The sequence below is a fragment of the Plecotus auritus genome (assembly GCF_963455305.1).
Source record: "Plecotus auritus genome assembly, chromosome: 8".
Classification (NCBI taxonomy): Eukaryota; Metazoa; Chordata; class Mammalia; order Chiroptera; family Vespertilionidae; genus Plecotus; species Plecotus auritus.
In genome coordinates, this window is record NC_137782.1 from 66,211,935 (window position 1) to 66,237,095 (window position 25,161).

The following is a 25,161-nucleotide window of genomic DNA, read 5'->3' on the forward strand; positions in this document are numbered from 1 at the left end:
CGTGTTCATGTTTAACTATCTGCTCATCATTCAGGAAATGTTTACTGTATATTTCCAATGTCCTGGACTGTCCTCCTCCTGACATTCTGGTCATGAGAGGATATGTAGCACCTGGCATAGGACTCTGCCTCCTCAGCCTTTCTCCCAGGTCCTGATCCTCCTTCCTCATCCCTTCCACTCTGTCACACAGGATCAGAGCAGCCAATTCAGGAGTTCTCAATAATACACTAAACTGTGGATTTTCTTTGCCACAAGGAGCATCAGCAATCAAATAATCTGGTGATTGTCTCCAAGGGAACTACCCACTTAGCTGTCCCTCAATCAATTCCTTCTGCCCAGTTCCTCTACAGAAACCCTAAAGCATTGTGGACATCCTTTGAAATCTTTGATACAGTCCACCTCTTACAGGACCCCACATAATTCCTAGGAAGTTGGAATCTCTTAGAGGGATCCTTAAAACCCCTGAGGTTATTGATGGAGGTGTGTCACCTTCTTCTAACTCTTCTTGGACCCTGACCTTGTGGGATGGCCTCTCCTGTTAACCTTGCCCCTTTTGGGATAGACATTAGCCTTCCCTCTCTGCCCAACAACTTACTGTCAGGCTCTCCACTTCGTATGGACATAGATGGCAGAGACACCAATCACCAGTAGCACCTTGAGGCCTAGAGGACAGCTATGAGGAATTGAGTAGATAGTACTGGGCCTGCAAATCCAGGGACAGGAGGAACTATTAGAGGAAACCATTCCCAGGGTCCTCCACTTTATCTTATGCTACCTGTGCCCATCAATACTCTGAAATAGCTTTTGAATGCTGATCTGGTCTCAGGCTCAAGGCAGAAATCAGAGTAATGGGGTTCATCCTCAATCAAAGTCTACTTAGTTTGCCAGGAAGGGATGGGTGGAATGTGTATTCAAGAACAGGTAAGTGCAGCACCTGATGATTGTGAGAGGGTTAATGCTGTGCTGAGGGACACCCCCCCCCGCCCCCAGTGCACAAATTTTGTGCATCAGGTCCTATGTAAATCAACTGAAAGGTGGAACGACCAGTTGCTATGATGGGCACTGACCACCAGGGGGCAGGTGCTCAATGTAGGAGCTGCCCCCAGCCTGCAGGCCCTAGGCCAGCCAAGGCGGGTCCAGTGGGTGTCCCCCAATCCCCCTGCTGGTTGCCCCACAGATCGGCCAATTGCTGGCCAAGCCTAGGGACCCTACCCTTGCACGAATTTTGTGCATCAGGCCTCTAGTTCTATAATAAGCATGAATTAGTACTTTTAACATTAAAATCTATACTAATAAAAGAGAAACATGCAAATTAACCATCACTCCGCTACACCCACAAGCCATGCCCACCAGCCAATCAGGAGCGAGCATGCAAATTAACCCAACCAAGATGGTGGCTGCCCACAGAGCGAGCAGGAGGCTTGGGTTTCCCTGGTGATGGAGGAAGCCAAGATTTCTGCCTGCTCTGGCGGGCCCTGGCCTGCGCTCAAGGCTACAAAGTTTCAATTATAGAAGATAAATAAATCTCAGATCCCAGGGCCTCCACTTGGGTTGCCGGGGGGGGGGGGGGGGGCGTGGCCAGCCTTCAAACCACCACAGGCCCCTTGCCCAGGCCACCCCATGCCCCAAGGGAAGCCCCACCCTGATCTGGGACACCCTTCAGGGTAAACCAGCCAGTCCCCACCCGTGCACCAGGCCTCTATCCTATCTAATAAAAGAGTAATATGCAAATTGACTATCACTCCAACACACAAGATGGCTGTCCCTATGTGGTCAAAGATCCTGCCCCCATGTGGACACAAGATGGCCACCACAAGATGGCCAGCAGGGGAAGGCAGTTGGGAGGGACCAGGCCTGCAAGGGAGGGCAGTTGGGGGCAATCAAGCCTGTAGGGGAGGGCAGTGAGGGGTGACCAGGCCAGCAGAGGAGGGAAGTTGGGGGCAACCGGGCCTGCAGGGAAGGGCAGTTGTGGGGGAACCCAGGCCTGCAGGGGAGAGAAGTTTGGGGGGACCAGGCCTGCAGGGGAGGGCAGTTGGGAGGAACCAGGCCTGCAGGGGAGGACAGTTTGGGGTGACCATGCCTGCAGGGGAGGGCAGTTGGGAGGAACCAGGCCTGCAGGGGAGGACAGTTTGGGGTGACCATGCCTGCAGGGGAGGGCAGTTAGGGGTTGTAGGGAGCGGTTGTAGGGTTACGCCTTGGACTGACCTGCTGGCAAAGCTGCAAACAAGTCCCAGCTTAGAGGGCACAGCCCTCTTAGCATAATTAAGCATGATATTGTGACTGCTCCCTAGATCTTTCCTGGGTAGCTAATGGGCTGTGGGAGGTGCACCAAGTGCTGCCAAAACAAGTGAAACTTAAAAGAACATTGTAAATTACCTTGTTTACCTCTGACTATAAAATAAAGCATCAGCTTGCAGTCTGGATCTGTTCTGTGGTCTCAGTCACGCACAGAAGATCCACCTAGACCAGCCTTGGGCAAACTACGGCCCGCGGGCCGGATCCGGCTGTTCTATCCGGTTCTCTTGCTCTCCCCTCCGCTCCTTTACTTTGAATTTGTATTAGTTCACACAAACACTCCATCCATGCTTTTGTTCCGGCCCTCTGGTCCAGTTTAAGAACCCATTGTGGCCCTGGAGTCAAAAAGTTTGCCCACCCCTGACCTAGACCCAGCTTATTCTTTTTGTCTGTCTTCATCCTTCCCTGGCCCTCCCTCAGGCTCGCCGAACCCTTGGCTGTGCTGGTGTGGCACAAGGGGTGACCAGGCCTTCAGGGGAGGGCAGTTAGGGGTGACCAGGCCAGCAGGGGAGGGTAATTAGGGGCAATCAGGCTGGAAAGGGAGCAGTTAGGCATCAATCGGGCTGGGAGGGGAGTGGTTAGGGGGTGATCCGGCTGGCAGGCAGAAGCGGTTAGGGACAATCAGGAAGGCAGGCAGGCGAGCAGTTGGGAGCTAGCAGTCCTGGATTGTGAGAGGGATGTCCAACTACCCGTTTACGTTAGATCCTACTGGGATTGGGCCTAAACGGGCAGTTGGACATCTCTCGAGGGGTCCCAGATTGGAGAGGGTGCAGGCTGGGCTGAAGGACACACCCCCGTGCACAAATTTCGTGCACCAGGCCTCTAGTTAAAGATAAAATTTAAACAGAGCTCAATCAGTAGGAGTGGCAGCTTTTCCCTGGATTTTTACCTTTGTCCTTGTCCTGGTGAACAGAGGCCATCAGGGTAAGGTTTGTGGTGACTGCCGGCTGCCTATCATGCTCTACCTGGCAGGTGAGCATCGCATCCTCCCTGTGGGCAGACAGATTCACGAGGAGCCAGCTCCTCCAGCTGAAGGTCCCATCCTGGTTCTCTATGAGGGTCGGGGCCGTTTCTGTTAGGGACATGTTTCCGTTCTCCAGCCAAGTCAGCTGTAGGCACTGGGGGTAGAAGTTCTTCACCAAGCAGGTGATGGCGTTCACCTGGGTCTCAGACAGTGTGTTGGATAACCTCCAAGGTGGGCGGAACTGAAATAGCAAAGGGCACAAGCTCTGACCTCATGGAATAGACAGATCAGAGGGGGCTCTAGAACTTAGCTCCCCTACCACACAGAGGATGGGCTCAGACACGGAGGGTTCTTTCATTTGAATGAAATCATGGAGCGCCTCCACCTCCCCACCAGGACCCCCACCCCTTGTTTCTGGGGAGGGGTTGAGATGGTGTCCTGCTTTTTGTCTTGTTTTTGAGGTTTTCATCTTACTGGTAGCTGCTATTAGGGTCATAGGATTGAAATCAACCACTGCAGCCCCAAGCATGCAGTTAGAACATACTAACTTCAGCAAAATAAATGAAATTACCAAGCACATAAAAGCTTGGCTTATAGTAGGCGCTCAGTAAGTGGAGTTGCTATTGGTAAAGCAGATAAAACTATCACGCACATGGCTTGGCATGTTGTAGATTTTTCACCTGCCAGCAGCCATTAGACAGTGGTGAGTGATGGGCAAATCCATGTGAGTGATGATGAGAAGGATTGTCGGGAATTAAATTCCAGGCAATTCCAGGCCTGGAGCAAAGAGCAGGGGGAGGAGCAGGCTTGGAGGACAGGGGCCAGGTGTGGGCTTGGGCTGGGTGTGAGGGGCATCTACCTCGGATGGCCTCAGACAAGTTGGCAGTCCCACGAAGAGGAGGGTCCCCCTTTAGGGTGTCGTGGGCCACCTGGCAGATGACCTGGGAGCGAACATCCCCCGGGGCCAGCAGCACCCTGGCTGTGCTGGAGATGCTGTAGGAGGGGCTGTCTCCCTCTGGGTCCACGGTGGTCTGGGAGGCTGGCAGCTCATTCCCATCCTTGAACCATATCAGGATGATGTTTCTCGGGGAGAAGCCATGGGACTTGCAGGTGAAGCTCACTGTATGCCCAGGTGGGGCCCTGCCCATGGGGCCCAATACCACAGGGGGAGAGGGTTTGGCTGTAAAAGAAACATAATGAACAATGAGCATGATCGTGACTCTCACCACTAACGACAAGCATGTGGCACTGTCAAACCTTCTCATATACTGTTTTTTTGTTTGTCTTTGTCATACACTATTTTTTATCCTGTAATAATGCTGGGAGAGCATGTCATTGTCCTCATCTTACAAAGGAGAACACTCTTTTTCCCAGAGGTGAACTCTGAGTGAGGGCAGGGCTCACAAACAATTCCAGGCCTGCATTCAAAGTCCACCTTTTTTCCCTCCAGATGATTTCCCACAGTGTGGGCCCAGAGTTCCTAATCAGTCTCATTTTTGTGCACTGGCTGTTCATAGCTGGCCTCCAATCCTACGGACCGGTGAATGAAGCCATGATTATCATCTTCATCAAGTGGGGTAACTGAGGACTTGGGGAGATAGAGACTTGCCCAGGAGCACACAGCCGTGGGATGACAATACTGTGGCTCAGTGAAGGTCTGTCCTTTCAACAGGCTCGCCTGAAAACATTCTATAAAGGCAGATTGGATTATATCATCAATATTTGATTAATCAGTGGTTTTATGTTATTCTACACAATATCTGCAGGTGAGGAGCTGAGGCCCAGCCAAGTTAACTGGGTCATGACACTGACAAACTACCTTGATTTGGGGGTGCACCTCTGTGCTGGGTGATTCAGACAGAGCACCTCAAAACCTTTCCACTCTCCTAAAAGGGGTGCATGATCATCGCCATTTTAGAGATGATAAAACTAAAACTGAGAGAATGAAGGGACTGTCCCCTCAGCCACGACTGTGCCCCAGAGGTATTTCCTGTGGCCTCCCAGGTATTCACGTCCATCAGCAGAGCAAGTGCCCACCTTCAGGAGCCTGACCCTGACTGCCACCTGCTCCAGGGAGGAGTGCCCTCCAGTGCCCAGGCTGGGGGCCCTGTGGCAATAAATGGGAGAAGGGGCTCCTGGCAGTGAGTCTAGAATATGAACTCCTGCTCACTGGGCGCAGGGCCCTCTAGGAAATGCCCCCTCCTCTCCCTCAGTCTGCAGAGACAGGGGTGCTGCCCATGGCGGTGCTGGGGCTCAGCGACCCCTCTCTGCTCCATCCAGGCCACTGTGCCAGGCAGCTCCTGTGGCTGCTCAGTGAGGAAAACACCAAAGAAGGGAAAGGCCTCCTGGCTGCCTCATAGGCAGAGCCATGTCCTGTAGGAATAGTTTCAGGCCATATCATGGGACATTTGAGGATCTGTCTCATCTCAGTTGGAAAGCTAGACCTGCCTCCCACACAGGACTTTTTAAAAATGTGGTTTTGTTTTTTGTTGAAAAACATAACAATACATGATTCTAAGAAAAGGACTAGAGCCTGGCCAGTGTAGCTCAGTGGTTGAGCGTCAACACATGAACCAGGAGATCACTGTGCATTCCTGGTCAGGGTACATGCCTGGGATGTGGGCTCCATCTCCAGTAGGGGGTGTGCAGGAGGCAGCTGATCAATGATTCTCTCTCATCATGGATGTTTCTGTCTCTCTGCCCCTCTCCCTTCTTCTCAGAAATCAATAAAGATATATTATTTAAAAACCAACGAAACAGAACTTAAAGAAAAAAAAAAAGGGTTGGAGCATTCTCTACACTTTGTCAGGCACAGTGGGGTGTTGCAGAGAGCAGCGGCCTCTGACCTCTCCCACCTCCTGCATTCTCAGGCAGGCATCACCTGGGCAAGTAGCTCAGGGAAGGGGCAGGAGCTCTCTACCAGGAGGCAGCAGATCTGAGTGCCGATGGAGCCACTTTCACCTGTAATACCTAGGCAAGGGACACACCATTGGGAATTTTTGTAATACCTGAAAATTCGGGATAAAGCCACCTTCCCTGCCTGTGTCCAGGAGTTGTGGGGAGACCCCGTTCCCACCATGTCTAGGAGGGAAACTTGGCGATACCCACACAAATTAAAATTCACTCACCCTGTGACCTAGCAATGCTGCTTCCCGTGAGCACCTCCCTCTAAAGTAGGGTGACACATGGACAAGGGTATCCCCTGTGTCACTGTGTGAATAGCCGAAGGCTGGGAACAACTCACACCCATCAACAGAAGGCAGTGAATGAACGATGCTGTCTCCACAGGCTGGAGGCGGAGGCAGCTGGTGAAGGGGGGGCAGCTCTAGGTGCTGATGTGGATGCTCGATTTGGGATGATGTGGCTGAAGGTATGGGGAGGTTCCCAATCACCTGGGCCACAGAGTGTGAGTGTGAGGGGCATATGAAGGTTTGGGTACCAGTGAACGTAAGAGGTGCTGGATCCCTGTTCAGTGGTGTGCTGTACTGAGTGCTTGCATTCACCAGGCTTTTGATGAAAAGAGTGTCTATCTCTGAAGCAGGAAAAAGCTGCTAAAATCAGATGGGGTTCTGGAACAATCTTCTCACTCTCTGCCCATGTGACTCTGGACAGAGTCCTCTTCACCTTTTGACCTCAGACGCCCCTCTGTACTTGGGAGTCAGGCTGGATGGTCTAAAGGTCCCTGTGCGCTCACATTCCAGGATTCAGAATCTTGGGCCTCTGGTAAAACACCCTCAATGAGAACGGTGTTGCCTCAATGGGGCGACCGCTCAGTCTCCCACATGGGGAGCCTCTTCCATGGGTGAGGGACATTCTGAGATGACCCAACTCTGCTGGGAGGCTTCATGACAGTGACTGGGATTCTGGAATAAAGGGAGTTTCCCGGCAGACCCACCGTGATCGCCCACTTCTGGGCATCTCTTCCCAGCGGGGCTGTCAGAGTGAGCAGTGAGTCTGGGCCTCTCAGAATTTCCTTCTCCTGTGATGTTTCTGAGGCTGAGAGAAAGCAGCACCTTCTCTACTCCCTGCCCTAGTGAGTTTCTCCCACTGGAGGGAAGAAACGAAGTTTCGAGGGGAAGAGCCGTTGCCTGCTTTGTTCTGCAGCTGCCTCAGCACCCAGCGCAGAGCCTGGCTCACAGCAGGTGCCCATTGGGTGTCACTAAGGAGGAGCCTCGGCCACATTGAGGGAGCACTCCCTGGAGGTGGGTGAGGTCTGGCCTTGTGATGAGTAAGTCACTCAGCCCTTCAGTTCCCTCATCTCTGCAACCAAGGGTTGGACAGGATTGAAAGGCCAGGGCTGGGGAGCCAGACAAGCGGGGGTTCCAGACTTTTCCCACTACTGACCAGCCGTGTTGGCTGAGCAAATAACATGACATCTCCAGGTCTCAGCTTCCCTGATCTGTAGACGGGGTGAAATCAGACCATGAATCAGATCATGAGTATAAGTACCCACCTCCGCACCTGACTCTTAGTTGCTGCTCCAAGATGAAAGTCGTTTGTACTGACTTGTTGTCACACACGAAGGACGAGGATCCCTCCTGTACTCACCACTCGCATTGAGCTGAGTGCCTGCTGCAGAATTGAACTCAGTGGCATTATCACCGCCTTCTTTCCGGAACTTCACACAGTAGTAGGTCCCTGTGTCTGCTGGGGTGATGTTACTGATGCGGATGGAAAAGTCCAAGTTGTCTCTCCTCGTGGCGTCTGTAACACTTGTTACTCGGGGGAAGTGGCCTCCTTTGAAAATGTAGATTAACTCCCAGCCTGGCCCTGTCCCTCTGAACCACATGATGGGCAAGATGGTCAAGGTGCAACTCAGAGTGGCTGTCTTTCCAGATGCGACAGACACTGGCTTTTGAGGCTGAATCACCTGCAGCTCCTCACCTGCCCCTCTGAGAGGGAAGCACGGAACATTTATTTGCTCAGCATATGGGAGCCTGTGGGCTTGGTCAGTATTTATCAACAGCTTTCATCGACTGAGTGCACACCCTGAGCTGGCCTTAAACCCAGCACTTTGTGTTTTTTTTTTAGTTTATTTAATAAATCTTTATTGTTCAGATTATTACAATTGTTTCTCCTTTTTCCCCCCACAGCTCCCATCCACCTGGCTCTCACCCCACCCTTTGCCCTTATCTCCCCCCACACTGTCCTCATCCACAGGCATACGACCTTTGTCGTCTCCTCCTGCATCCACTATACCCCTTTTCCCCTGAGAATTGTCAGTCCACTCCCCTTCTATGCCCCAGATTCCATTACATTCACCAGTTTACTCTGTTCCTCAGATTTTTTAATTCACTTGATTTTTAGGTTCACTTGTTGATAGATATGTATTTGTTGTTCAAAATTTTTCTCTTTACTTTTTTCTTCTTCCTCTTCTTAAAGAACACCTTTCAGCATTTCATATAATACTGGTTTGGTGGTGATGAACTCCCTTAGCTTTTTCCCATCTGTGAAGCTTTCTATCTGACCTTCCACTCCGAATAATAGCTTTGCTGGGTAGAGCAGTCCCGGTTGTAGGCTCTTGCCATTCATCACCCCGAATACCTCTTGCCACTCCCGTCCAGCCTGTATAGTTTCTGCTGAGAAGTCAACTGACAATCGTATGGGTGCACCCCTGTAGGCAACCAACTGTTTTTCTCTTGCTGCTTTTAATATTCTCCCCTTGTCTTTTGCTCTTGGCATTTTAATTATGATGTGTCTTGGTGTGGTCCTCCCTGGACTCCCCCTGTTTGGGGTTCTGTGTGCTTCCTGGAGTTGTAAGTCCATTTCCTCCACCAGGTCGGGGAAGCTTTCTGTCATTATTTCTTCCAATAGGTTTTCAGTATCTTGCTCTCTCTCTTCTTCTGGCACCCCCATAATTCTGACTCTGGGACGCTCGAAGCTGTCCCAGAGGCTTCCCACACTATCCTCAACTTTTTGGAGTCTTTTTTCTTTTTTTTGCTTTTCCGGTTGAGTGTTTCTTGCTTCTTTGTATTTCAAATCTTTGACTTGATTCTTGCGTTCCTCTAGTCTGCTGTTGGGTCTCTGTATAATATTTTTTAATTCAGTCAGTGTATGTTCAATTTCCAGTTGGTCCCTTTTCATATCTTCGAGGGTCTCGTTATATTTATCGGCCTTTTCTAGGATATTCTTGAAAAGCCTTATAACCGTGGTTTTGAACTCCATATCCAGTCGTCTGTTTTCCTCCATTTCTTTCGTTTGTGATCTGTTTCTTCATCCCCCCATCTTTCACTGCTTCCCTCAGTTGGTAGGGTAGCTTTGTGTGCTAGGCTTCCCATATAGCTCAGTGGGTCATCCTCCCCAGTTAACCTGAGGTGGACACTCTTGGTGCACCCCTTTGTGGACTGTGTGTACAGCCTTGTTATAGTTAAGTCCTGATTGTTGTTGGTATCACTGGGAGGAATTGACCTGCAGGCCAGTTGGCTGTGAGGATCAGCTGTGTCTACACTGGGAGATTTTCGGTGCTGGAGACAGCCTTATAGGATTAGCCTTGCCAGATTGCAAAAGCCTCTGTGCTCAGCTTGGAAGGGGTGGAGTCTCAGGGCAGAGCAGACAGTCTTGGCTTCCCATCAGCCCTGCCCTTGCGCGTGAGTCTCCAGACCTCTGCCTTCCGCGGTTCCCGAGTTTCCGCCTTACAGTCCAGATTTCCCCCATAAGAGCGTGGGTCCCCAGGGGCCCGCCCGGAACTGCGGTTCAGTGCAGTCGGAACTGGGATTCAGTGTAGTCAGGAGCTTCTGACTCCCTTCTGCTAGGGATAGCCTGTGGTAACCTCTGCAGTCAGTCTTTGTGCGCACTCGTGCCTTCAGACCCCTGCCGCCGCAGCTCCCCTGAGTCTCCGAGTCTCCGTGTGCCTTTCTCTCTACCTGACAGTCCAAACTCCTTCTGTATGAGCCTGGGTCCTCGGGGTTTTGCCCGGAACTGAGGTTCAGTGCAGTCAGAACTGGGGTTCTGTGCAGTTGGGGGCTTCCTTCCCCCTCCCGCCAGAGAAAGCCAGCCAGGCACTCCGCCGCCCTTCCTCTCTGTGCTCACGTGTATCCGTACCTCAGCTCTTTGCCGCTTCTTCTCTGTGAGCTTTCCTCTTTCCTTCTAGTTGTAGAATTTCCACTCAGCCAGCTTTCTTGTGGTTCTGGATGGTGTCCGTTCTGTCTTTTAGTTGTAGTTTTGGAATTGTTGTGCGGGGCAGCCATCTTGGTTTCTCTGAGCCCAGCACTTTGCATGTGTCATACATGTAAACCTCACAATGAGCCTGTAATGTGAGATCCTATAACACATGAGGAAACTGAGCAAACAGAGGTAATGAAGAGTGGGTTTAAGTCTCCTCCCCCCCCCCTCCCCATCAAATGGTTCTGCTTGGCATCAGCAATGGAAGGGCTGTGCTGGGCTTTTTCCTGCAACACGTGGCTGCCCAGCTGAGCGGAATGGCTCCTGGAGGTACCACCAGGCAGCACATGGACTTCTTCTCTGCCAGTGACGCTAAGGCAGCCATGGCTGGTCGTCTGATGATGAGAAAGTTAATGCAGAGAAATAGCACATCCCTTGGAATAACATTCATTTGCAGAGAACTGCAAAAGGAAACCAGTGCTTGCTAAAGACTCATCGAATCCTTATCCGGTTTCATCTTTAACTTCTTCTGTTAAAGGGACTGGGTGGTACTTGCTGCTGAACCTGAGCTACAAGTTGGAATTGAATCAGGTCGTGGCTGAACTTCAGAATGCCTTCTGAGTATGAAAGAAAGTTTACCAACAAAGAATGGGAAGCAATCAGAAGCTTTAAGGACGAATGGACTTGGCTGCCTATGTTCTATGGGCATCAAGCACTGAAAGAAAGCTTCAGAGAAGCCACAGGTGCTGGACTAGGGTTTGAACGCAATGGCTTGAATGTGATATGTCCCCATTAAACCTGGAGATGGCCAGGTTAATAAGGAAACACGTTTGTTTCTGGATGGAGAGGGAGGGAAAGAATGGGCATTTGAGGAGGGCCAAACAGATGAGCACCATTTGGGCAGTAGCTCCTAGGAAACCTGATGCATCTGGACATCAGGATGCTTCATCTCAAGATGACCCTACACCCCCAGAGGCAGGTCCTGTCCTTCCCAACAGGACTTAGTTTCACCTGCTGTTCCTATGAGTCCTGATCATCCTTCATTTGGGGACTGTTTTTCTTCACAGAAATAGTTCTGACCAGAAATGCTACAAAGTCATGATGTGATACAAGTAAGAAAGGGAAATGAAAACTGTAATAGTCTGTGCTCTCTAAAAAATGAATGCCTGATACTATCCAATTTCATTTCATAAAACAACTTGAAAAAGAGAAACACAACTTTTCCTACTAAGAGAGCATACTCCTAGTTCAAGAAAGCTTAGTGGAATACATGCTTACCTTTCTTCCTCCCCGAATCACACTGAATTGACGGAGAAATAAAACAGGGTGGCGGAGTCTTAACTGATACAGGCGTAGCTCATTTTGTTTCGCTTTTCTTTATTGCGCTTCACTTTATTTGCGCTTTCACAGGTGTTAGGGGTTTTACAAATGGAAAGCAAGAAGACCCTCCACCAGAGAAGGCGGGGTGGGGGTGGGGGTGGAAGGGGAATGATTCCCCAGGGAACCTGTATGCATTGTGCAAAACCACGGACACAGGCAATGGAGTGGTGAGGGCCTGGGATGAGTGGGCACTGGGTTGAAGGGTATCAATGGGGAAACACACACACACACACACACACACACACACACACAAAAGGGACATCTGTAATACTTTCAACAATAAAATTTTTTTAAAAGATCCTCCACCAGCAAAAAGATTATGACTCGTTTTATTACAGAAGTCTGGAACTCAGCCCGCAATATCTGTGAGGCAGGCCTGTACATGCTTGTTGTAGAGACAAATGGAAAATGAAATGATGCCGTAAGAAAACATTTAAGTTGTTGTCTTTCAGACACAACTACATCAGAGATAACTATTTCTAAAACATTTTCCTTGGAAATGAATCCACTTTTTAATAAAATGGGAACATACTATTCTGTAATTCTTTTCCCTGAGCTACACAGCGGTGTTAATAAATAATCTTGTGGCATAACTTTCACTGGCTCTAAAGTGCTCTGTTGCGTGGCTAATATCAGTTAGGATGCTTGGGCCAGAGGTAAGTGTGCAAACAGCTGACATAAGTAACCAAGGGCATTAATGGTCTCACCCAGCACCCAGCTCAGAGGTGTCATTAGGGACATGGTCTGGCCTCAGCCTCAGTTTGTTTTGCCTCAGGCCTGTCTCATGGTCAGGAGAGCAGCTGCTGTAACTGTCAGCTTCACATCTTCACAAAATGCATCTAAGAGTCAGGACAGGCTACTTCTCCCACATCTCAGATTGTCATTTCCCGCAGCCAGGGCCAATCACTGCCCAGCCCAGGGGAAGAGCCCATAGACAGGGCCAATTGCTGCCCAGCGCAGGGGACGAGCCCGCATCCAGGGCCAATCGCTGCCCAGCCCCTGGAAGCGCCCGCTCCAGGGCCAATCGCTGCCCAGCCCAGGAGAAGATCCTTTGTTTCTCTCCTGGGTGAGGCTCACCAGGTCCTTTCTCCAGCAGGCAGCCTGGCTGATCCCTAGCAACCCAAGCAGCCAGCGCCCTGGTGCTGGGACTCCTGGAGGGCCAGGGAGCCTGCGCTGTCACAGCGGGTCGTGGCGAGACACACACGCATGCACACGCTCTCTGCCTCCGTGGACAGTCACGGGCACTGTGTGTGGTGATCTCACACTCCGGGCCGCGAGTATTTTTCTGGAGACGGACCTAGCAGCAGTTGGCTTCAGGGGCCCCATGTTTAGCAATTTACAGGGAAAAGGAGGACTTTTTCATAGAAATCCCGCTTGCTGTGTCCTTGTTAAGGAGGGGCTGGCATTGGCCTTTGTCCTCTCGTCATGCAGGGCTCTCTTCTCCTATCCGGGCCAAACAGATCTTCCTGGATTCCCCCTACCCCTGCTTTTTTTCTTTAAAAAATGGGAGGTCGGTTAATATCTTAGAGAGTCAGATGTGAGTAGCTTGAACAGCAGACAAGAGAATTCTATTCTATAAGTACGCATTAGAAATCAAACATGTGAGGTGCCTTATTTGCAATTCTGTTGGATATTGTAGAGACTTGTGTATTTCTATCTGACATGGATGATTTCCAGGGGAGGCGAATTTTGGTTAGTTTACAGGGCGACTCTGCCTTCTGACTTTGGTGAAATATATCAAACTCTCCTACTAGTCTTTCAAAGACTGTCTTCCCTGCGAGGTTCTTGGGTTGAAAAGCATTTTAAGAATTACCTCCTGTTCACACCTAAGACTCAAAGCACCATCTGTTTTGTTGCCTCTGGTAACAGGTGCAGGCGATGGTCCCACAGAGAAACCACTCAGATCCCTGACTTCATGCGCTCAGATGAAGCCCTGTCCTTGGCCTTCTGTGCAGCCCTGGGTGACACACCCATGTTTCGCTGGAGGCCCTGAAATTTCAGGGGCAAAAAGAAGTCCAGGGGCAGGGAGAGAATATTCTACCCCAAGGAATGCTCACCTGGGAGGCCCAGCAGTAGAGTCAGCAGCAGGCAAGGAGGAGGGCGGGGCCAGGAGGCAGGGAAGGGCATCCTGGAGGCCTGAGTGGCCCGTTGTGTCCAAGTTTGTGCCCTGAGAACCAGGTCTGTGCTCTGTGAGAGGAGTGAGGCCCCAGCTGTGTGATATAAGAGGAAGCGCCTGGGAAGGGGTGACAAGGCTGTGACACAGTAGCTAGTCTCTATACATATTCTAAATAGTTCCTGCTTCTAGATTGTGAAATGTTTACAGTCAGGACAGCAACCATCAGGTGAGCAGTTACTCATCTTAGTTCTCAGAGGGACTTGGACATTTCTACAGGAAGTAGTGCTCCCCCGCCCCCTGCCTGGGGCCTCTGCTCTCCACTGGCCCCTCACCCATCTGAGATCTTCATGTTGATGCCGCCTTTGGGGGCCCAGGACAAGAAGGGTGTGCGCTGTGGGCTGTGTGCCAAACTTCCCAGCCCAGAACCCTAGTATGTTACTGCCTTATGGCCTCATCTCCTTCAGCTTCAGCAAGAGCTACTCATTGGAGGAAGGAAGAGGGCTCACAAGAGCCTGGTCAGCGTTGGGATGGAACCAGGTCCTCTCCTGAATGACTCACTATTCCAACCCTTTACTGATGGAACTGTAAAACTCCACCCAAGCGCAGAGTGTGGTGTGGACCTCAGAACTGGTATGTGCCACCTTGCAACTAAAGACATAATATCCTCACATCTTTTCCGAAAGCATGTGTATTATATGACCACATTTATACACCCAGGTGTGTATCAGAGAAATGCAACTTATGTCCACTCCAAACGCTGTGAGCAAAATAAATCCTACTTTAAGAGTTTTGTCTTTTAGCAACTTTCAAAAATACAACCCAGTATTGCTAACCATAGTTACCATGTTGGATATTATATCCTCAAAATGTATTTATCTTATAACTAGAAGCTTGTTCATTTGACCACCTTGACCTATTCCCCCACCGAACGCGCAGCCTCTCGCACCACCAATCTTTTCTCTGTGTCTATGAATTTCACCCTAACCCCCAGGTTCCACAAATAACTGAAATCATACAGTATTTCTTTCTCTGCCTGACCTATCACATTGCATAATGTCCTCGAATTCCATTTCGTTGTTGAAAATGGCAGTATTTCCTTCTTTCTTGGGATGAATAATATTCCACTACATATACACATTTTTGTATGCATTCACCCACTGATGGACACTTACATGACTTGCTTGAATTGCACATTGTAAATAATGGTGCAATGAACATGGGGTTGCAGATAACTCTTTGCGGTAGTGACTTCATTTTCTTTGGATATAGACCTGGGGGTGGAATGGCCGGGTCATATGAACGTTCTATTAATTTTTTGAGGCCCCTCTATCTGTTTTCCATGGTGGCTGCACCAAACCTCTGATTGGATGAATTTCATGTCCTTTTTTTCACTAGTAGTTCCCGGACCCGCTTTTCTCCTTCATCTAGTCTGCTGTTGTAACCTTCTATTGAATTCTCCAGTTCAGTGATTTTATTCTTCACCTCTGTGATTTCTCCTTGGAACTCTCTCATATTTAAAAAGTATATATATTTTATTGTTGACAGTATTACAGATATCTCCCATTTCCCCTCCTTTACCTGCCTCCTCCTAGCCATAACCTCCCTCCCCAGGTCTTCACTACCCTATTGCCCGTGTCTGTGGGCCATGAATATAAGTATAGAAGTTCTTTGGTTCTCATAATTTGTACCTCTTTGTTGAAATTCTTGCATTATGCAGCCTTGTATTCCTGGACAAGTGAGCATCGTTATGAGCATTTATAAAACCCTACCAGGCAAGCCATTAAGATGTATTTTGGGAGTGTTATTTTATGCTTTGGGGTGGTGTTTGGTACATACTCCTCCGTGTCCTCATGTTCCTTGACTCTCTGTGTTGGTTTCTGTGTGTGAGATTGAAAGAGGCACCTCTTCCCATCTTGATGGCGTGCTCTGTTGCAGAAGATGAACCTTGTCACTCATCACTGTTCTAGCACTGGGCTGTCTCTCCAAACTTCGTGATTATCCAAACTGCTTCTTTGTTCTCTGTTGCTCCCAATAGTTGAGGCACCATTTCAGTGTCTCGAGGGGAGGAATTCAGTCTGCACCTAGTCGCAGGCTGATGGGAAGCTGGATCCTCAGGCAGCAGCGTTTAAGTATGAAGGTAGACCTCTATCAGGGAAGGCTGGGAGATGGGTGCTTCTGACTGCTGTCTCTGAGATAAGCCTCTTGGGAATAGCCAGTGAAGAACTGGCTTTTTGTTTTCTACAATCTCGGGGGCCCCACTAACAGAAGCCCCACTGGCCGCCAGAGCCAGGCGATCCAGAGGCGTGTCCCGTGAGCAGCAGCCGCAAGTCAGGGCTCTAACCCTGTGCACAAGACCCTCTCAGGGAGTCACCAGCGACCTGGGTGCTGCAGAGGGAGAATGTGGAAGTGACGCCCTCTCAGCTCCCTGGTCTCTGGAGAGGATGGTTTGCCCCTGATATGTGTTAAATGAGAAGCTGACCTGCAGCTGCAGCCTTTATGAGAAGCAAATAGACCTCTTTCAGGAAAGACTGGGCGATGGGCATTTGTCTCTGCTGCCTGGTGGTAAGACCTGGGGTGGGGCGGGGGGTGGTGAGCTACAGGGAGTGGACTCAAGTCCTGTGGCTTTCAGATATACTTTATTTGGAGGCTCATCTTCATGGGGAAGTTTAAAAATTGGGATGCTCAATGTTGGGTCCAAATTCCAGTCCTCAAGGAGAAGCTGGGGTTGTGGGTCTCTCCTGATTATATGTCACCGTGCCGGGTGTGGGGTTTATGGGGAGATTGTGTCAGGTAACAGCCTGAGATTGTGTCTCATGTTTTCTTATTTGATTAAGATGTGATTTTGCTGTGCGTGTCCAAGGTCTGGGAGCTGCTCATCTGGTTTCTTTCTCAGGGATTGTGCCCTTAGTAGCTGCAGTTTCAGTAAGTTTGTGGGCAAAGGTGAGGTCAGGTGCCTCCTAATCATCATCTTGAACCAGACTGGTTTTGCTTTAAAGAAAATACCTTATTTTTCTGAAATCATGATGTAGCCAACCAAGTCAGTGAGTTTGATGCCCAACGCTCACAGAGAAGCCAAGTCTGAGGCAAGAGTGTTTCATAGAGAAAAGATTTATTCTTCCAGCTGCCAAACCAGAAGACAGAGTCAGGGCTCAGATCCGTCTCCTTCCACGCCCTGGACTACAGACTTAGAGCAAATTTAATGGGAAGGAGAAATTTACATATGTGTTCATTCTAATCAGGAGTCTTGATTGGACAATGTTGAAACTGAGTCACCTAAGGTAAGGAATGGGAAAGGTGACAGAAGGTATAAAGGCATTCCTAGAGAGTGGGGTCAGATTGGGTGAGATCTCGGTGCCCAGCCAAGTGCAAATTTCTGATCCCCCTGCATCTGCGCACAGGTTCTGGCAAAGGGCAAAGGGCAAAGTTTGGCTTTGGCCATCCATTGGGGTTGGTGGAGTCATTCATTGGCTTTCTGCACCTTTGCATGGCTCTGGGACCAGCTGACCCGGCGGTCCATAGGCACTGTGGGGGGTCTTGCTGTTCTCTTCTGAAAACAACAACAACAACAACTGTTAGGTCTGGATTAGTATTAGGGACTGGTTTCAATTACATTAGGGTTTGTTCCAGCTTCCCCTGGTGCTAGCAAGCATGTGCCCAACTTTGAAGCAAATGTGGATCTTGCCGTCTGCAAATAGATTCGTGGATGCAGGTGCCAGACTACAAGTGGGGTACTTTCCCCAGAAAAGTCTGAGAACGAGTTCAGGCAGCCAGGCCCCTGGAAAGGCTTTCCATGTGATTCCTTCACCGAGCTGGAAAACACGGAGGGTGCTAGTTCCTCAGTGAGCAAAGGACGAAAAGGGTCTGTATCACACACCGTCTTGCAGTCTTGTTCCAGACCCTGTGTGCGCTCATAGACTGCTCTCTCCTCTAAAGCCCCACAGTTCTTTGGGGTAGCATGAGTCCCATTTTACAGAGGAGGAAATTGGCTCAGAGTGTTAATGAGCTGCCCAAGGTCACATAGCTGGTGTGTGTTTTCCAGTATCGGAACCCACGTTTCTATGCCTATAAGACCTCAGAGGAGAACTTCTCTACTGCGATTGGTCTAAAGGACTTTGAGCACATCTCCCTCAGTGTCTGGTGAGTGATTGTGTGGTCTTAATGGGTTGTCTGGTCCAGAGATTCTACACTTAGTCATTGTAGGTAAAAAATTTTTTTGAAAAAACAATTATATAATATATTTATCAAGAAAAATAATTTTCAGCCCTCGCCAGTGTTTCTCAGTGGTTAGAGTGTAGGGTCCCGGGTTCTATTTCTGGTCAAAGACATGTACCTGGGCTTCACATTTAATCCCTGGCCCTGAGGGGGGCTCGAGGCAACCAATCAATGTGTCTCTCTCACATTGATATATATCTCTCTCTTTCCATCCCTCCTTTTTTTCTTTTACTCTCTCTCTAAAAAAAAAAAAAATCAATGGAAAAAAAATCCTCTGGTGAGGATTAACAAAAAAAGAAAAAAAGAAAGAAAAATAATTTTCAAATCACCTACCAGTGAATGTAAAGGCCATTCCACAAAAGAAAGGGTATTTTAATACCAAGAAAACAGAAAGAAAATACTTAATTTCTTTATTTATTCAAGCTATGTTGAGTACCTATTATGAAAAATTACTTAATATCTCTATAAATAATCCCAAACAGTGAAAATTTGGAATTCTATGTGTGTGTGCGTGTGTGTGTTTTTGAGAGGATCTTTTTTCTACAATAAGTGAAAAAAAACACCTTACTAAGAAAATCTACTAAGATAGGCATGAAGAGTGAGAGTGTGTGGTATTTGGATAACGATCCTCTTGCCTCTTCCTTCAGCTCAGCAAGAACAACCTCAGATTGGTACAGCCAGGACACAGGGCTGGCCCCTGCCCCAGCTCCCAGTTGAAATATCAATTCAGGAATTCTCAACTTAACTGAAAGCACTGTACCTTAGCTACATAACATCCTTAAAGGGCAACCACAAAGAGTTGTTTTAAAGGCACATCCATTATTAAACCAACGACAAAGTGAATGTGAGTGGGAAACTTATCAAATTGCAGAACTTGGTCATAGTATTGCTTTCTCTTCCTCCAGCTTCTAGGTCAATGGTAACTCCTGAAGGTGTGATTGCACTTGAGGTCACCGTCTCTTCAATGCCCTCAATTCCTAGCATCCTATCTCCCACTCCTATCACATCTAAGTCCTGTGTATGGGATAACGGAGCTGTGATAATTTGGGATTGTGTCTGTGTGTCTGAGAGGAGCCTGTGTGAAGACCCAGCTCTGGGGCATCAAGGGGCATGAGAAGGAACAGGAGCCTGGGGGCAGCAGTTCTGGGTCGGGGGAGGCATTTGGATCAGAGTCCTTAGAAGCTTCTAGTGAACTTTTTTTCTGGGGCTGGGCCCCTCGTGGAAAGAAGGAGGCAGCAGACACTGAGAGTGGCACCTAACGGGAGAAAGGAAAGAGCTGTGGGATATGTGTCCACCTTTAATTATCTGCTCATCATTCAAGAAAATTTCCCTGTGTGTCTCCTATGTCCTGGGCTGTCTTCCTGCAGGAATGCCAGTCATGAGAGGACACGCAGCCCGTGGCATCAGACTCTGCCCCTAGTCCTCCACCCCAGGTCCTGGTCCTCCTTCCCATCTGTCCCCTCGGTTACACAGAGCGTCAGACTGGGAATAGCCATCAGAGCAGCTGACCGGGACTGCTCAACATTACTGTAAATGTGAGTTCCTTCTGCCCAAGGAGCCCCACGATGAAATCAACTAGATGTGGTCTCCAAGGGAACCGCCCACTCAGCTGGCCTCGTTCAGTTTCCTCTGCCCACTTCTTCTGCAGGAGCCCTAGGACTCTGTGAACACCTTTCAAAAACCACTGAGTCAGCCTCCTTCTACAGGACGCCACACATTTCCTGTGAGGTAGGAATCTCTGAAAGGCGTCTGCAAGCCTCCTGAGAATACTAATAGAGGTGTGTCACCTTGTCTAAATTCCACCTGGGCCCTCACCGTGTGTGACCTGTGGGATGACCACTCCTCTTGACCTTCTCTTTCTGGGACAGACGTTAGCCTGCCCTTCCTGTCCCACAACTTACAGTCAGGATCTCCGCTGCCTGTGGACATACATGGCAGAGACACCAACCATCAGCAGCACCTTGCAGCCTAAGAGGCCGAGGAGGACAGCCAAGAAGAACTGAGTAGATAATGCTGAGCCTGCAAGTCAAGGGACAGTAGAAACCATTAGAGGAGAGCATTCCAGAGTCCTCGACTCACTCCATCCAAGGCTACCTGCACCCAGGACCACTCTGAAGCTTTGAAGCTCTTATGGGCTCACGCTTGAGGCAGCAATCAGGTAAAGAGGTTCTTTATCCTCAGTGACCCCGTTAGTAGGCTGCCAGAGTCATCCTCCTTGAGGGAGGCGGTGGACAGAATGTGTACTCAGTGACCCACAGTGTGGCGCCTGATGTACTGACTTGGTCCTCACACCCCTATGGGGCAGGTAGTATTATTCTCATTCTGATGAGGATACTGAGGCTCAGTGCTGAGAGGGTGTGTCATCATCCCCAAGTTGCAAAGGAGGACACTCATATTCCAGGGATGAACTCTGAGTGAAGGGCAGGGTCGACAAGCAATTCCAGGCCTTTGTTCAAAGTCCAACTTTTTTTCCCTCCAGATGATTTCCCACAGTCTGGGCTCAGGGACAGAATTCCTGGTCAGTCTCATTTTTGTGCACTGGCTGTTCATAGCTAGCCTCAATCCTTATAGACATGTGAATGAGAGCCACGATTATCATCCTCATCAAGTGGGGAAACTGATGACATGTGTGGGGAGGACAGAGACTTGCCCAGAGCACACAGCTGTGGGTTGACAATGCCCTGGCTCAGTGAGGGTCTGTTCTCTCAACAGGCTCACCTGAAAACATTGTATAAAGGCAGATTGGATTATATCATCAATATTTGATTAATCAGTGGTTTTATTATGTTATTCTACACAATTTCTGCAGGTGAGGACCTGAGGCCCAGCCAAGTTAACTGGTTCATGACACTGACATAACACCTTGATTTGGGGGTGCACCTCTGTGCTGTGTGATTCAGACAGAGCACCTCAAATCCTTTCTACTCTCCTAAGAGGAGTCCATGATCATTGCCATTTTAGAGATAAGAAAATTAAAACTGAGAGAATGAAGGGACTGTCCCCTCAGCCACGACTGTGCCCCAGAGGTATTTCCTGTGGCCTCCCAGGTATTCACGTCCATCAGCAGAGCAAGTGCCCACCTTCAGGAGCCTGACCCTGACCGCCACCTGCTCCAGGGAGGAGTGCCCTCCAGTGCCCAGGCTGGGGGCCCTGTGGCAATAAATGGGAGAAGGGGCTCCTGGCAGTGAGTCTAGAATATGAACTCCTGCTCACTGGGCGCAGGGCCCTCTATGAAATGCCCCCTCCTCTCCCTCAGTCTGCAGAGACAGGGATGCTGCCCATGGTGGTGCTGGGGCTCAGCGACCCCTCTCTGCTCCATCCAGGCCACTGTGCCAGGCAGCTCCTGTGGCTGCTCAGTGAGGAAAACACCAAAGAAGGGAAAGGCCTCCTGGCTGCCTCATAGGCAGAGCCATGTCCTGTAGGAATAGTTTCAGATCATATCATGGGACATTTGAGGATCTGTCTCATCTCAGTTGGAAAGCTAGACCTGCCTCCCACACAGGACTTTTTAAAAAATGTGTTGTTTTTTTTTTTTCCCCTGAAGAACATAGCAATACATGATTCTAAGAAAAGGACTGTGGCCGGCCAGTGTGGCTCAGTGGTTGAGCATCAGCACATGAACCAGGAGAACACCGTGGATTCCTGGTCAGGGTACATGCCTGAGATGTGGGCTCCATCTCCAGTAGGGGTGTGCAGGAGGCACCCTATCAATGATTCTCTCTCATCATGGATGTTTCTGTGTCTCTACCCCGCTCCCTTCTTCTCTGAAATCAATAAAAACATATTATATAAAAACCGATGAAACAGAACTTAAAAACAGAAAAAACAAAAAAGTTGGAGCGTTCTCTACACTTTGACAAGCACAGTGGGGTGTTGCAGAGAGCAGAGACCCTGACCTCCCCCACCTCCTGCATTCTCAGGCAGGCGTCACCTGGGCAAGTAGCTCAGGGAAGGGGCAGGAGCTCTCTACCAGGAGGCAGCAGATCTGAGTGCCGATGGAGCCACTTTCACCTGTAATACCTAGGCAAGGGACACACCATTGGGAATTTTTGTAATACCTGAAAATTTGGGATAAAGCCACCTTCCTTGCCTGTGTCCAGGAGTTGTGGGGAGACCCCGTTCCCACCATGTCTAGGAGGGAAACTTGGCGATACCTACCTAAATTAAAATTCACGCACCCTGTGACCTAGCAATGCCGCTTCCCGTCAGCACCTCCCTCTAAAGTAGGGTGACACATGGACAAGTGTATCCCGTGTCACTCTGTGAATAGTCCAAGGCTGGGAACAACTCACATCCATCAACAGAAGACAGTGAATGAACGATGCTGTCTCCACAGGCTGGAGGGGGAGGCAGCTGTTGAAGGAGGGGCAGCTCTAGGTGCTGATGTGGGTGCTCCATTTGGGGCGATGTGGCTGGAGGTACAGGGAGGTTCCCAATCACCTGGTCCTCAAAATCTGAGTGTGAGGGGCATGTGAAGGTTTGGGTATCAGTAAACGTAAGAGGAGCTGGCTCCCTGTTCAACGTTGTGCTGTAATGAGCTGTATTCAGTGCTTGTATTTACAGGCTTTATGTTGGAAAGAGCATCTGTCTTTAAAGCGGAAAAAGCTGCTAAAATGAGATGGGGTTCTGGAACAATCTCCTCACTCTCTGGCCATGTGCCTTTGGACAGAGTCCTCTTCACCTTTTGACCTCAGGCACCTCTCTGTACTTGGGAGCAGGCTGGAGGGTCGAAAGGTTCCTGCGTACTCACATTCCAGGATTCAGGATCCTGGGCCTCTGGTAAAACACCCTCAATGAGAACGGTGTTGCCTCAATGGGGCGACCCCTATGTCTCCCACATGGGGAGCCTCTTCCATGGGTGAGGGACATTCTGAGATGACCCAACTCTGCTGGGAGGCTTCATGACCGTGACTGGGATTCTGGAATAAAGGGGGGTTTCCCGGCAGACCCACCGTGATCGCCCACTTCTGGGCATCTCCTCCCAGCGGGGCTGTCAGAGTGAGCAGTGAGTCTGGGCCTCTCAGGATTTCCTTCTCCTGTGATGTTTCTGAGGCTGAGAGAAAGCAGCACCTTCTCTACTCCCTGCCCTAGTGAGTTTCTCCCACTGGAGGGAAGGAATGAAGCTTCGAGGGGAAGAGCCGTTGCCTGCTTTGTTCTGTAGCTGCCTCAGCACCCAGCGCAGAGCCTGGCTCACAGCAGGTGCCCTGTGCGTGTCACTAGGAGGAGCCTCGGCCACATTGAGGGAGCATTTCCTGGAGGTGGGTGAGGTCTGACCTTGTGATGGGCAAGTCACTCAGACCTTCAGTTCCCTCATCTCTGCAACCAAGGGACTGACAGGATTGAACCCCCAGCAGGGGTTCCAGACTTTCCCCACCACTGACCAGGCATGGTGGCTGAGCAAATAGCATGACATCTCCAGGCCTCAGCTTCCCTGATCTGCAGACGGGGTGAAATCAGACCATGAATCAGATCATGACTGTAAGCACCCACCTCCGTACCTGACTCTTAGTTGTTACTCAAAAATGGAAGTCGTTCTTACCTACTTGTTGTCACACAAGAGGGACTAAGGATCCCCCCTGTACTCACCACTCACACTGAGCTGAGTTCCTGCTCCAGACTTGAACTCCATGTCATTATCAGGTCCTCTCCGGAACTTCACACAGTAGTAGGTCCCTGTGTCTGCTGGGGTGATGTTACTGATGCGGATGGAAAAGTCCAAGTTGTCTCTCCTCGTGGCGTCTGCAACACTTGTTACTCGGGGGAAGTGGCCTCCTTTGAAAATGTAGATTAACTCCCGGCCTGGCCCTGTCCCTCTGAACCAGAAGATGGGCCCCACGGGGAGCAGGGAGGTCACAGTGCAGCTCAGAGTGGCCATCTCTCCGGCTGTGACGGACACTGACTTCTGAGGCTGAATCACCTGCAGCTCCTCATGTGCCTCTCCTGGAGGGAAGCACAGAGCATTTATTTATTCACCATATGGGAGCCTGTGGGCTCGGTCAGTATTTATCAACAGCTTTCATTGACCAAGAGCACACCCTGAGCGGGACTTGAGCCCAGCACTTTGCATGTGTCATAGATGTAACCCTCACAACAAACCTGTAAAGTGAGAATCTATAACAAGTGAGGAAACTGAGGCACAGAGAGGTACCGAAGAGTGGGTTTAAGTTTCCCCCCATCTAGCAGTTGTCTTGGTGCCAGCAATGGAAGGGGTGTGTTTTGCTTTTTCCTGCAACACATGGCTGCCCAGCTGAGCGGAATGGCTCCTGGAGGAACCGTCCATCCAGCCCGAGGAGAGGAGAGCATCAGCCAGTTTGTCTCTGGCAGCCATGGCTGGTCGACTGATGATGAGGAAGTTAGTGCAGAGAAATAGCACATCCCTTGGAATAACATTCATTTGCAGGGAACTGCAAAAGGAAACCAGTGCTTGCAAAAGACTCACTGAATCCTTACCCAGTTTTATCTTTAACGTCTCACGCTAAAGGGACTGGGCGGTACTTGCTGCTGAACCTGAGCTACAGTTGGAATTGAACCAGGTTGTGATTCAACTTCAGAATGCCTTCTGAGTATGAAAGAAAGTTTTCCAACAAAGAACGGGAAGCAATCAGAAGCTTTAAGGGTGAATGGACTTGGCTGCCTATGTTCTATGGACATCAGGCACTGAAAGAACGCTTCAGAGAAGCCACAGGTGCTGGACTAGGGTTTGAATCACAGTGGCTTGAATGTGATATGTCCCCACTAAACCTGGAGATGGCCAGGTTTACAAAGAAACATGTTTGTTTCTGGATGGAGAAGGAGGGAAAGAATGGGCGTTTGAGGAGAGCCACACAGATGAGCACCATTTGGGCAGTAGCTCCTAGGAAACCCGATGCATCTGGACATCAGGATGCTTCATCTCAGGATGACCCTACACCCCCAGAGGCAGGTCCTGTCCTTCCCGACAAGACTTAGTATCACCTGCTGTTCCTATGAGCCCTGCACAGCCTTCATTTTGGGACTGTTTTTCTTCACAGAAGAAGTTCTGACGGGAAATGCTACAAAGTCATGATATGATAAGAAAGGGAAGTGACTGAGATTATCACCACTCATGATAAGC

The 25,161-nt window shown here is 49.7% G+C and overlaps 2 protein-coding genes across 5 annotated transcripts in view; one reads left to right on the forward strand and one right to left on the reverse strand.

Annotated features, from left to right (window-relative positions):
• Positions 1–25,161, forward strand: part of LOC308256229 (KRAB domain-containing protein 5-like) — a 69,243-nt gene that overhangs the window by 28,241 nt on the left and 15,841 nt on the right. Inside the window, exon 6 of one of the 4 annotated variants that reach the window (XM_080684330.1) lies at positions 19,436–19,950. The exons of the other annotated variants lie outside the window; for them this stretch is intronic. Coding sequence (XP_080540456.1) covers positions 19,436–19,450 — 15 coding nt within the window. The 3' untranslated portion in view covers positions 19,451–19,950. Of the gene's footprint in view, positions 1–19,435; positions 19,951–25,161 lie in introns of those variants that run through there. 4 annotated transcript variants of the gene reach the window in all.
• LOC308256224 (signal-regulatory protein beta-1-like) overlaps positions 1–25,161 on the reverse strand; it is a gene marked incomplete at its 3' end in the record, with an annotated part of 45,556 nt that overhangs the window by 2,521 nt on the left and 17,874 nt on the right. The window contains 3 exon segments of the mRNA XM_080684314.1: positions 3,185–3,468; positions 3,470–3,500; positions 4,119–4,439. Coding sequence (XP_080540440.1) covers positions 3,185–3,468; positions 3,470–3,500; positions 4,119–4,439 — 636 coding nt within the window.